Source organism: Ruditapes philippinarum, unplaced genomic scaffold (genome assembly GCF_026571515.1).
Source record: "Ruditapes philippinarum isolate M1 unplaced genomic scaffold, ASM2657151v2 ctg247_1_1_1_1, whole genome shotgun sequence".
NCBI lineage: Eukaryota > Metazoa > Mollusca > Bivalvia > Venerida > Veneridae > Ruditapes > Ruditapes philippinarum.
In genome coordinates, this window is record NW_026852169.1 from 544,705 (window position 1) to 558,353 (window position 13,649).

General features: G+C 32.6%; 1 protein-coding gene across 4 annotated transcripts in view; it reads left to right on the plus strand.

The window, feature by feature from the left end:
* LOC132751415 (zinc finger CCCH domain-containing protein 18-like) overlaps positions 1–13,649 on the plus strand; it is a 34,275-nt gene that overhangs the window by 1,035 nt on the left and 19,591 nt on the right. For 3 of the 4 annotated variants that reach the window (XM_060741577.1, XM_060741569.1, XM_060741590.1), the window contains exons 2-6: positions 6,809–6,996; positions 7,812–8,976; positions 9,900–10,358; positions 11,858–12,313; positions 12,860–13,031. In XM_060741577.1, coding sequence (XP_060597560.1) covers positions 6,851–6,996; positions 7,812–8,976; positions 9,900–10,358; positions 11,858–12,313; positions 12,860–13,031 — 2,398 coding nt within the window. In that variant the 5' untranslated portion in view covers positions 6,809–6,850. The remainder of the gene's footprint in view (positions 1–6,808; positions 6,997–7,811; positions 8,977–9,899; positions 10,359–11,857; positions 12,314–12,859; positions 13,032–13,649) is intronic. The other variant, XM_060741584.1, reaches the window with a different exon arrangement.

Below are 13,649 nucleotides of genomic sequence, written 5' to 3' on the forward strand. Positions count from 1 at the left end.
AACAAACAAAATTTGTTTATTGATAAAATTTTGCTTATATAAGGATATCATATTTCTAAAATATTCATTGTATATTGATAATAATTGTTTCATGTTAATGACTAATTGTTCTTTAAGTCAAAACTGAAAAGATAATGGGATAATCATTAGATATTAATTATTGAATAAAATAAATATGAATGCATTGTAATTGCTAAATTTTATACTTTGGTATAATATGAAGAAAGATTCACATGTTCAATACACATGTGTGTTAAATTTGCTGTCAGAGATAATTGATGTGTTTATTTAATCATTACTGGAGATCACGGTGTTGATTAGATTAAAATAGCTGTGAGCGGGTGGTGATATATTACTGATACTGTATATTATTAAATTTATTCATAAGAAATTTCAGTTAATTAATTGTGATCTAAGCATCTGTATTTTTATTAGTTATTTGGTATTGTATATTGTTTCATGTTAATGTAAGTCAAAACTGAAAAGATAATGGGATAATCATTAGAGATAATTGATGTGTTTATTTATTCATTACTCAAGAATCAAGGTGTTGATTAGATTAAAATAGCTGTGAAAAGGTGGTGATATATTACTGATACTGTAATGTGGCTTTCTGTGACTGTTTAATATAACAGACATTGTTTTTTGTATTAGAATTAAATTATCTTTGTTAATAATTTTGATATAATTTACATTTTTTGTAATATGATCATCAATGAGCTTTAAAATGAAAAATTTTCAATTCATGAAATTAATAACACTTAAAGCATAAATTTGAGTTAATTTTTGATTTCATATTTATTCTATTTCAATTATATTACCTTTTATTCATATAAATAAAAAAGTCTAACTTAATTAACATATTTTAATTTCCTTGTAATTAATTTCAATAAAATTTATTAAAACTTCATTAATTCTTAACTCCAAGTCATATTTTTGTGATTGAAAATATTTAAGATCTCAGAAGAAATATCCAACAGAGCTGATTTGAACTTGGTATTATATATTGTTTCATGTTAATGACTACATGTTCTTTCAGAAATTTTGTATAAAAGTAAATGTGATTGCATACCAGTTGTTGCTTATTTGTTTTCTAAAATTTGTTACCACCCTACGTGCTATTTAAACAAATTAATGAATATCAATAGACATTAATTAACATAATTACAGGTGTATATCAGTCACTGTCCAATAATTAATCACCCACAATGAAGGTGTTGATAGGATTAAAATACTTGAAAAAGGTGTGAAATTTACATGCACTAAATTCAGATAAACAAAACATTAAAAACACTTAATTATCAAACACATAATTTTAATAATATTCATTAAGAAATACAACTAGATTAAGTCAAAACAAAAAAGATAACTTATAAATAAAAATTGGGGGAGAACTGTCTGCATATTTCAATTTTGGGAGAGAATCGTCAGGGGAGGAAACGGTTAGGGAGAGAACCGTCAGGGGGAGGAACTGGAAAGGGAGAGAATAGTCTGTCATTCCTCAAAACCCTTGCTTTTTCCTTCTTTTTTTTAGAAATTGAGAAGGTGTTGGAAAAAAGTGGTGGTAAATTGCTTTGCACTTGTCAGTTGGCCCCTCCATCCATATGCCAAACCATTTCCAAACAATGGAACACCTGGGCCTAAGATCTGTAAACTTGGCATGGAAATTTGTTGTGAACAGTAGCAGAGCTCCAGATCGGCGGCACGAAATACCCAAATATACCCAAATACACCCAAATATACCCAAATATTGCCCATATATACCCAAATGTAGCAATATTCATTTATTTTTGTATAAAATACAGATTATAATGAGAAAATTAATTAATATTTATAACATAGTATGACTTAGGCGGCTATAACTTTCATTCATTCCGTTGAAATGGGCAGTTCAGATGTTGTAAGAAAATAATCTTGTGACATTTGCTTATCTACAGTAGGTTCATTAATGAATATACTTGCAACTTAAGATAAAGATATGATAAAATTTGTTGACTTCATTTTTCTTTTTTTTGGTATAAACTTTGCTAAAATTTCATACAAGTGTCCATCGTTTTATTTTTTTAAAAAATTTAATATAGCTTTAATGGGGTATACTGTATTGGTATATTTTGGTGATAGGAAAATGAATATTTGGCTATGTTTTGATTTTATCTTAGTGAATGTTTATATTGTAATTCATAATAAAAATAACACTTTTTGTTATAAAACATTTATTTTTAGTATATTGGGACATTATTTTTAGTATATTTGGCAATATTTGGGTATATTTGGGTATATTTGGGTGTATTTGGGTATATTTGGGTATTTCGTGCTGCCCCTCCAGATAGCTTGCGTATCAGCGTAGAATACGCCAGGGCTCATCCGGAAGGGCGATTCAGGCGAAAACTGGCAGTGTATATTTCCATTTCGCTCTCCCAATTGATCAAAGAGAAGTCAACATCGCCGATAAAATCTTCCAAAATTCCCAAAGAGTAATTACTTGGCGATGTAAAGAGCAGAGATTTTATCCGCCCATATGACGACTGCTAATTATCATTATCCAATCAGAGCGTCGCTTTATACTACCCTTCTACCTGTCTGCAAAGCGATAGACCGCCTACTGTAAACAGTAAATAATGAGAGCATCGGCCCGAAACGGGTATAATTGTGCAACAGTTTTTCGAGTTTAATACGGGATTAGGCTATAATTATAGATTGTTTTTTCCCCGATCATCTAAACACGTGCAAATCTTCCCTAATTGATATTAGACATTACAACCTAAAAAACATTATAATGTCACATTTATGTGCATATAATTATGCTTATAAAACAATTTTCAAACATCGAAGAATATGTAAAATATGTACTGCAAACATTACAACATAAAAAACATTAGTTAGGGGCCTCCGTGGCCGAGTGGTTAAGGTCGCTGACTTGAAATCACAGGTCCCTCACCACTTAAGGTTCGATCCTCACTCGGGTCGAAATCTTTCATGTGAGGAAGCCATCCAGCTGGCTTATGGAAGGTGGGTGGTTCTACCCAGGTGCCCGCTCGTGCCTGAAATAATGCCCGGAGGGGCACCTGGGGTCTTCCTCCGCCAATAAAGCTGGAAAAAAATCTGGGCGGGACGCTCTAGGATGGCCCGACTTGAGTGTACGGTCGCCCATATGGGCTTTCCGGCGGCGACCTTAAATAAACGCATTTAAAAAAAAACAAAAAAAAAAAACATTAACAACATAGTATTACATACATACAAAATCATAAAAGAATTTCTGTAATCAGAACAGAATTGACAGACTTTGTAATGTTAATCAATATCCAATGTAACTTTATCTTCTATTAAAAGTGAGGAAAGTAAAAATATAAAATTAATTTATTAATCATATTTTTTCTTACACATTGTTATCAATAAATCTACATGAAAATATATAAACAAATATTTAGAGAAAGCTTATAAATAGCTGATAAATAGATTAATTGTGTTTATATTATAGTTAAAGGAGGTATAGCCATGCATGTTAATGCATACACATTGGGTTGTTTCCCTTCTCCCTATTTTTCGCGAGGAAGTCACTTCTCCCTAAAATTTCCCCCCAGGATGAGCCCTGTACGTATAGAAAATTTAAATTACGCATCACTTTCAAAATTTGTGCGTCACGTAACGCACAACAAAATGAAAATACGCTTGTATGTCAAAATTTAGGTGTGAAAGAATAAAAGTGTAAATATTTGATATTTAGAAAGAGAATGTTTTGAGCATAAAAATCAATATATTTCCATTTTATTGCTTTGAAAACTAAAAATTCTGTTATTCATGTTAAAAACGAAAGTAACGGGAAGTACAGAAGGGAGATAACTCTCGTAGATCAACCTGTGAAATTATTGATAAAATTTGTGCCAGCTAATCATCGTAGGAGTTAACATAGTATTGTTTGTTTATGCATCAATTGACATGCTTATACCTCAATATAAACAAAAATATATTTTAATTTCTTTCACTTTTGTTGTTGGAACAAAAAACCCGTTTTTCACCTGCAGTTTTGTACTCAATATTTTCGTACCCAGTATACAGTTTTGGACAATTTTCTCTCAGACCAATGATTTTTTTAAGGAAAGATAAAATAAATCTTGTTTATTTTTCTTTAATTCCAATTTCAACTATAATTGTTCAAACAGGAGTACATGATTAGGTACATGCCAACAGAAATAAAGAAAGGAAATATTGACTCCTAGAATACATGTATAAAATAATTTTAGGGCTTCCACTAGTGGAAGTTTAGGAGTCATTTACTCCTTCATTTTGGCTTGTGACTTCCAAAATCTAATACTTTTCCTTCTTTACCTATAAAATGTGACTTCCAATATCAGAGATTTTGAAGTCTGACTTTCAAATTTTGAAAATGGAAGCCCTGATAATTTTGCTGTGTATCCTTAAAACTTGAGTTCCAGTATACTCTGGAAGTCTGACTTTACAGAGCATGTTTATTATTGTTTCACATTGAATCAGTATCTTGTTTGTAAAAGTATTTCTAAAAAAAGAAAACAAACAAACAAAAACAATATTATAAGTTTAATTTGTTTATAAAAAAATTTTTTTTGACAGATTTTACCCCTTAAGTTTTTCAGTATTTGCATTTTACCCCTCACTCTAGATTTTGAGGGGTAAAAACCCCTTGGCCAAAAAAATTAGCTGGAGCTCTGCAGTAGAGTGGTTGGATCAATGCTCGGCATAGAAATTATTTATTTTGAATATCTGAAAATGTTTCAAGTTGTCTCCGATTTAGGTCACTGGTGCTTTGATTTACATCTTTTACCATTTTATCGTGGTGTGGTTCACTGCTCGTGAAGTTGCGTGACAATGCTAATAGTAGACCAACGACGGTATTTAATTCGCAACATATAAATTATTAAAATCTTTTAACACTAGAGTTCTGTGGCTGTAAAATTTAATACTTGTAAATGTATGAACCTAATTTTGTTGTCACAATTTATTCAATATGTTTTCTTTTTAAGATAAAAAAAGATATTATTGAAAAACAAACCTGCATCATGTAATACTGTACGCCAAGCTATGGTACAATTTCATGCAAACCGCACTTGTTTGTCTGCCATGTTTGTGATTATGTGATTAGTGAATTTTACACAATGGCTATTTAAAACAATATCATCGGTCTTGAAAATGGACATATAACATTGAGGTTTGTTAACATTGATTTGAATTTGTCATATCAAATATAGTATTTTTATGCCGAGCATTTGGTCCACCCACTCTAGATGACCCCTAGGTCATTGACATATATATCAAACAATTTCTGACATTTAAAGTCAACAACCCATGGGCCCTTGCACTTAAACTTCACAGGCGCTTTGGTCTTGGTCAGAAGATGACCTTTATTGATTTTTAGGTTTGCAGGGTCAAAGGTCAGGTCACATTGACTGTCGTAATGGTTTTGACTAATAACTTGACAACCAATGGTGAATGGGTTCAGGGATGTCTGTTAAACTTTTATTGACATGGTCACATGTATATTATGTAGTGCAAAGAAAATGAACAATTTAAGTGCTTTCTTGATACTGATACAGAAATATATTAATACCATAATTGATTTTTTCCCTGGTTTTGTCTTCCTTTATTGCATCCAGTATTTTTTAAACAAACGTGGCTGACTCATCAACACTCTTGTTTAAATTTGTAAAATTTATTTTACTGTGTAAAAGTCTTTTAAATGCAAAAACAAGTAATCGCCCTTTTAAAAATGTACTAATTTAGATTAAAAATTTTTTATATGGGGTTAAATAGTTTTACAGTGTATTAAAAAAAAGATCAGCGATTGTTTGTCAGCTATACCCCAAAATGATGGGGTCTGTGCCTGTGGGGGTTTAATCTAAAATGAGACAGCTGTTCATTAATATCATGAGCTTTTTTTTTTTTTTTCTTTTGACAAAAATATGTTCTTACTTACATAAATTAATTTACACAAAAACATGTTTGAATATTTGTGTACTCCCAAATTTTGAAATGTACCCTCAATTTTCAATGACATGGGGCACATGTACCCTTACATTTGAAATTAAGTGGGCATGCTTATTGCATGTATACAACTTCTGACATGCTGATGAGAGAGGCATACAGGTGTATATTGACAAACATCTCCTGTGTTTGTATATTTCATTATTTTCACAAAAACTGTCACAGATATTTACTTCAGGGTTGAAAGAATTGAAAAATAACTGAAATAACTGAAAAAAAGTGGACTGTGCTGCTCCTTGGACAGCTCTAGTTCTTTACAACCAGATATCTTTCATTTGAAATTCTTATTCTTGATTTCAAAGAATGAGAACTTGATCTCTTTATCTTATAAAAAGCTAAAAATTTGACTGTTGTATCCTTTGGGAATGGTCTGGAGGTGAACTATCTTAATTGAAAGACTGACACTTGACCTGTGAAGAAAAGAGTGTATAGGGGTAATTAACAGAAAATTACACAAGCAGAATTTTGCTAGAAGCTCTTATAATAATACTTACAAAAAAATGTTGTTTATTTTTTTGTAACAATCTTGAAAGAGTCATACAATTTTATTCATGTTCTTTTTAATCAACTGTGACAACAAAACATACCAAAAATTTTTATTCTTCTATTAAGGGTTTGGGATGCGAACTTAAATCACAGTAAAAGCAAATGTACAAAAAAGGACTAAGATATGCTTTTAGCCATATTTCAGATAATGCAGTTTTGCATGAATATTAATTGGTTACAAAGATGTGACGATAGCTTGATAAAAGTTGTGATGCTTAGAAAAATACAACTTCTTTTATCGTTCCAGGATTGAAGAACGTGAAACAGTAAGTGTGAGCTAGAGAGTGACATGGATCCCGGTCTAGGGGAGACAGTGTCCAGAGAGGGCCCGAATCAGACAGGCGAGGCAACTGATATGAACGAGCCAGTTAATACAGAATGTGGCAGTCCGATGCAGCAATCACCAGACCAATCCAACTTTAATGAAAATTATAGGTGATACATTATTTGATGTAATTTCTGGTATATGAAGTAAATTTATGAGTATTTACATGGGTGCAAGTTTTCAGGCATATGCCTGAAGCTCAGGTTTTTTGTGACAAATTTCATAATGCTTTACTATTAGGAAAATAATTATGAATAAAGGTTTTCAGGTTTTTCCAAATTTTCAATTTGCACCCATGTATTTAATGTCTACTTGATAATTTTTTGCAACAGGACTATTTGAGCTACTTTGGAAAAAGACCTGTGCCTTAAAAAGAAAAATTAGGCAGCATTTGAGAAATTTAAATCTGATGTTAAATAAAACCTTCAAGCATTCTCAAAAGTAAAAAGAAAATTGATCTATTTAGCAGCATTTGGGAATTATTTTTTTCTTTCTTTGAAATTGAAGAAAGGAGGTCATTTTTTGGGGGTGGAGCCTTATGGTGGATTCTGGTAAAAGGCTGAAAATGTTCTGTGCAATAAAGAATTATTAAGAAATATTTGTTTACAATAAAAGTGGCAAATTCTTTTAATGACTGATTCAAGTAAAGTTGAAGATAATCTGTGGTATTTATCTTTAAAGTCAGTGAAATTCACTTATTTTGTTAAAACTATTAAAATCAACTGAAGCAAGGTGAAGTTGATACATTGAAAAATCAATTTATCAATTTAAGGTAAAGATAAAGTAACGATAAGGCATTGCTATTTTTTATTACAGTACATCATTTATGAACTGTAAAATCGGCAATTTTTTCTTGCATTAAAAAGCAAATTACAGTTTGTCAAATGTTATGTATTATAGTAAGTTTAAGTATTTTTTTATGTAGATCGCCAGAAAATATAGATCCAACAATGGAAGAGGAATTTATGGATACAAATGAGAATAAACCAGATTCTCCTGATGTTGGCATGGAAAGTGACAATGCTGTTGACAATGAAGAGGAAAATGATTGTGAAAAAAATGAAAATAATGACAACAGTGTAGATGAGACAGAGAAAACAGATGACCATGTAACAACAGATGATCAAGTAACTGAATCAAATCAGCCTATGCCAAAGTCACCAGAAAGTATAAGTATTTCTGGTGCTGAATTAAATGAAAATATTCAAGACAATGATGATATAACTGAGCATGGGGAAGAAAAATGTTCTAATGAAGTGACAAACAATGAAGAATCTATTACAGAAAAGGAGGATGTAGATGAATCTGAATCTAATGCAGCTGAAACAGTAGAACAGGAATCTGTTTGTGAGAAAAATGAAGATGATGATATTAGGAATAATGTTGATGTAAATGCTGAAGACCTTTCAAAAACTTTTGAAGATGATAAAGATTTAGGTCAGTCAGGAGGAGATTCTTTTGACGAATCTAATTTGAAAGAAGAATCTAATTTTAGACATGAAGGTGATGATAATGATCTTCCTGATAGTGAAAGTCAATTAAATAAAGAGGAAGATACTGAAACTTTAGTGGAAAGAACACAGTCGCCAGGATCTCAGGAGGTCAGCTCTACCTCATTTGATAAAGATTTACCAGATAAGACTGATAGTGCCTCTGAAAATTTAGAAACTACTAGTGATCTTCCTTCTATTCAAGACAGTGATAGTTTTAAATTTCCTAGTGGTGGAATATTTCCAACCAAAAAGCTAGAGCATTTAAATTTAGACAGTCTTTGTGCTAAGGGGAATATGTCAGCCTCTAGTTCTGTAGACAATTTTTCAACAACTTCTTTAAAAGGTTCTACTGATAGTGATGATGATATATCAGATTTTGATCTGACTAAGCCTGAATTAGACACTTATGTTGATAGTCAGGATAAAGACAAAGAAACTCTAAAAGACCCAGTCAATGATGTTGAAAATGTTCCTAGTTCTACAAGTGACGTGTTAGATAATAGACTTGAAACAGACGAATCTGAATTGGTTGGTGGTGAAGAAAATGTGGCAGAAGGTAAAAATGTGGATAGTGCACCTGGAGAATCAGGAATGGAGGTAATTAATCTTGATAATCACATTGATATTTTCCTCACTTTAAAGAGCAGATCTGGGTCTGTCCATTTTAGAAATTTTGAATCATGCAATTAAGTTAATTTGGAAAAAAAATATATAAAATGAACTCAATTTTGGAAAAATATTTTAAAGAATAGTGATTGGGAACCATCATTTTACCTGACCTAACCAAAGAAGCAGGAAATCAGAGATAATGAACAGTGATTTTTCCCCCTGTATTTTAAAGCCGAATAAAGGCTGTTTCCCCTAGCTCAAAATAGGTATATTTTCCCCTAAAAAAGCTAATATTTTCCCCTTAAATGCCCTGTGCACTTTTTCACAAGAACCATTACTTAACAGCATCTGACGTATTATATCAGCTAGAAGACAGAAAGCAGTCCCTATAGCCTCTGCTATGTATCATGCATGTTAAATTGAGTTGAAATTGAAAATTTATAAAATGTCGTGGTAAATTCCATTCTTAGTTGTTTTTCCCATCCTCTGATTTAAAACGCTTTTTATTTTCCCCTTCAGAAAGCCACAGGTTGTTTTAAAAATTGGAAAAAAAATCACTGAATGAAAGGCTAATGTGCACACTTAAATTTGTCATTTTAGCTAGTTACTTTTTCAAATTCCACATTTAATTAAATGTTAACAACCTTTTATCTTTGCAATTGACTTGATACTAAAATATAAAGGGCAAGCTGACTTAGTAAACTTTTTGAACATGAACCTTTATTTTTTTCCCAAATGATGAATAAGGTTTAAAGAAACTGATATAACTTATGCATATTGAATTTGCTTTTAAAATATTTTATATCATAAGTCCTAAACACAACATGAATTTGTGATTTTATGTATATGAAAAGATTGCTGTATATAAGACAGATACACCTGATTACTTACGGACTTGGTTCTTGATTTAGATTCAGGAGGAAAAGCTACCACCAGTAACAGATGAAAAGAAATTAGATGACTCACTTGAAGAAGTTTCTGAGGACGAAGATGAAAACATAGAGAGAGCAGATGATGTGGTTAAGGAGGAGAAACAACAAGGTTCACTATCAGGAATGGAAGAGGTCTCTTCTGAAGAAGATGGTGAAGTTGATGATGATGATGATGATGATAAGGATGATGATAAGAATGAAAAGAAAGCAGAATCTGGTATGGAAGAGGTTTCTGAAGATGAAGAGGAAATACAACAAGACATGGGTAAAAAGGAAGAGTCTGTAATAGAATCAGACCAGAGAGTGCTTGATAAAGAAACTAAAGATGTAGAATCAGGAATGGAAGAGGTCTCAGATGAAGAAGAAGAAGGAGCTGCAGATGATGCCATTGAGAAAGAGAAAAAAGTAGAATCTGGCATGGAGGAAGTTTCAGATGAGGTAACAACTTTGCAAAAGTTTAACCGGAAAGGTTTATATGTGTAATAAATTGCACTTATAGGTCTTTGAACTTTAAAAATATTTGAGAACATAGTCCAATTATGACCTTTATATATAAAAATAATTTTATTTTTGTTTTCATTCTAGTTCAACTTACCTGTAGGTTGTAATAATTAATAGAAAAATTCTGTTAGCTTTTGAATTTTGTACCCATGCTTTTCAATTTTGCAACCATTTAAAATAATAAAAAAATAATTGATATGACCAGCTAAAAGAAGATCAATTTTATTTAGATTTAAAATATTTCAGATAACATTCATAAACATGCGTTTTTATTAGCTCACCTGTCACAAAGTGACAGGGTGAGCTTTTGTGATCGCTTTTCGTCCTGCGTCCGTCCGTCGTCCGTCCGTCCGTAAACTTTTACTTTAAATGACATCTCCTCATAAACCACTAAGCCAATTTCATCCAAACTTCACAGGAATGTTCCTTTGGTGGTCACCTTTAAAAATTGTTCAAAGAATTTAATTCCATGCAGAACTCTGGTTGCCATGGCAACCGAAAGAAAAAAACTTTAAATATCTTCTTTTAAAAAACCATAAGAGCTAGAGCTTAGATATTTGGCATGAAACATCTTCTAGTGAGTGTCTACCAAGTTTGTTCAAATGAAGGCCTGGGGTCAAAATTGGCCCCGCCCCGGGGGGTCATTGATTTTCCCTATATGCATATAGTAAAAACTTAAAAAATCTTCTTTTAAAGAACCCAAAGAGCTAGAGCTAAGATATTTAGCATGAAACATGTTCTAATGGGTGTCTACCAAGTTTGTTCAAATAAAAGCCCTGGGGTCAAAATTGGCCCCGCCCCGGGGGGTCATTGATTTTCCCTATATGCATATAGTAAAAACTTAAAAAATCTTCTTTTAAAGAACTCAAAGAGCTATGGCTAAGATATTGAGCATGAAACATTTTCTAATAAGTGTCTACCAAGTTTGTTCAAATAAAAGCCCTGGGGTCAAAATTGGCCCCGCCCCGGGGGGTCATTGATTTTCCCTATATATGCATATAGTAAAAACTTAAAATCTTCTTTGAAAAAACCCAAATAGCTAGAGTTTAGATATTAAGCATGAAACATCTTCTAGTAATGTCTACAAAGTTTGTTCAAATAAAAGCCCTGGGGTCAAAATTGGCCCGGCCCCAGGGGTGTCATTGTTTTTAACTATATGTGTATAGTAAAAACTTAAAAAAAATCTTCTTTTAAAAAGCCCAATGAGCTAGAGCTTAGATGTTTAGCATGAAACATCTTCTTATGGGTGTCCTTGGGTTAAATTGGCCCTGCAACGTTTGGGGGGGGATGGGGGTTGGGGGGCCTATATACAGGTGAGCGACCTCAGGGCCATCATGGCCCTCTTGTTTAACAATTTAAAACTGATGTCTCTTGTGAATTTTGTCTTATTGATATTGAACCATTTGATGGTCAAAAATATTTTGTCCTTTTGAAAGGAGGTAGAAAGTGAGGGTGAGAATAGTTCTGGTGTAGAAAATGTAAGCTCTGATGAGGAAGAGGAAGAACTGAAGGCAGCTGACGATGAAAAAATTGATGCTTCACGAACTGTTGAAGTGAAACAAAATGGTGAAACTGTTACTATTGATGATACAGGGAAGGAAGATGGTGCTATAGTGAAAGAAATGTTAGAAAATATGACTATCAAGATAGAAAACAGTGGTACGGAAGATAAACCTGAAGTAATTGACAAACGTAGAAAGTCTAGAGACAAGAAAGACAGGAGGGAAAGTACAAAATCAAAAACTAAGTCACATGTTAGAGACACTAGGGATATAAATGAACGTTTAAAAGCTCAGGCAAGTTACGGAGACGATGTAGAACTGGATTATGATGATACTGTACATGATGAGACTAAAGATAAACAAGCTAGTGAATCTGAAGGTGAAATAACAGTAAGTAATGTATGAAATATTATTTTGAAAATTGCCACGCTAAATTTTGACTAGCCTTACATTCAGTTAAAAAAATTCCATTTAAAGTTTGAGACGATCAGTATCAAGGGACTAACAAATATGTTTCTTGGGTTTTTATGTAACGCATAAATATTATGTGGCATTATTAAGTGACAAAGAATAAAACTTATTGTTATTTTTTAACTGGATTTTGTGTATACATTGCGTTATTTCATGTAAATACTAAAATGTTTGTCTTTCAAATTTAGAAACTTTGGTATGAGTTTTTAAACAATTATTCTGTCATTAACAAACGACATGTATCTGAAATATTGGCAATACCTGCAGAATTTGGACTGGCCCAACTGCCATTTTTAGGGGATTGTCCATGATCAACTTCTGGCATATGAAAATGAAAGTTGAAAAGTAAGTCGGCCAACACTGTAGGAGTCTGTTCAACTTCATAGATGTGCAGGCTGGCCTGGGTGCATTGGCAAATTGCTTTGGGTTTCAGCAGCATAAAAATTAAAAATATAATATTTTCAGAGTGATAGTTCATCAAGTGATGGTGAGATAGAGGAAGAGGAATGTGAGGAAGGAGAAATAAAGGAGCCCGGTCAGAGACCGTACGTTAAACCTACGTGTCGATTCTTCATGAGAGGACACTGTACCTGGGGGATCAACTGTCGTTTTCTACATCCTGGAGTCAATGATAAAGGTGAGACATGAGATTAAAAATGTGTACATTGTGCAATGATTTAAAAAAACCATCAAAAGTCACTTTTCTTACTGTCAAGCATTGAAAATAGTCGACCATGCTGTATTACAGACAGCTATTGTTGTTGTGGGTTTTTATGCCACCGCAGCATCTGCGATGCGGTGGCATATAGCGATTCACCTGTGTGTGTGTGTGTGTGTTTGTTTGTTTGTGTGTGTGTGTGTTATATAGATTATATAGTGAACTTAAAAAATCTTCTTGTAAAAAACCACTAGTCCAATTTCAATGAAACTTGGCAGGATTGATCCTTGGGTGAAGGGCTTCCAAAGTTGTTCAAAGAATTTCATTCCATACAGAAATCTGGTTGCCATGGCAACCAAAAGGAATTATAAGAATACATTTAAAAAATCTTCTTGTAAAGACCCAAAAGGCCTAGAGCTTAGATATTTTGCATAAGGCATTGTCTGGTAGACCTCTACCAAGATTGTTCAAATTAAATCCCTAGGGTCAAAATCGGCCCCACCCCAGGGGTCATTGATTTTCACTATATGTACATATAGTAAAAACTTAAAATACCTTCTTGTGCAGACCCAAAAGGCCTAGAGCTTAGATATTTTG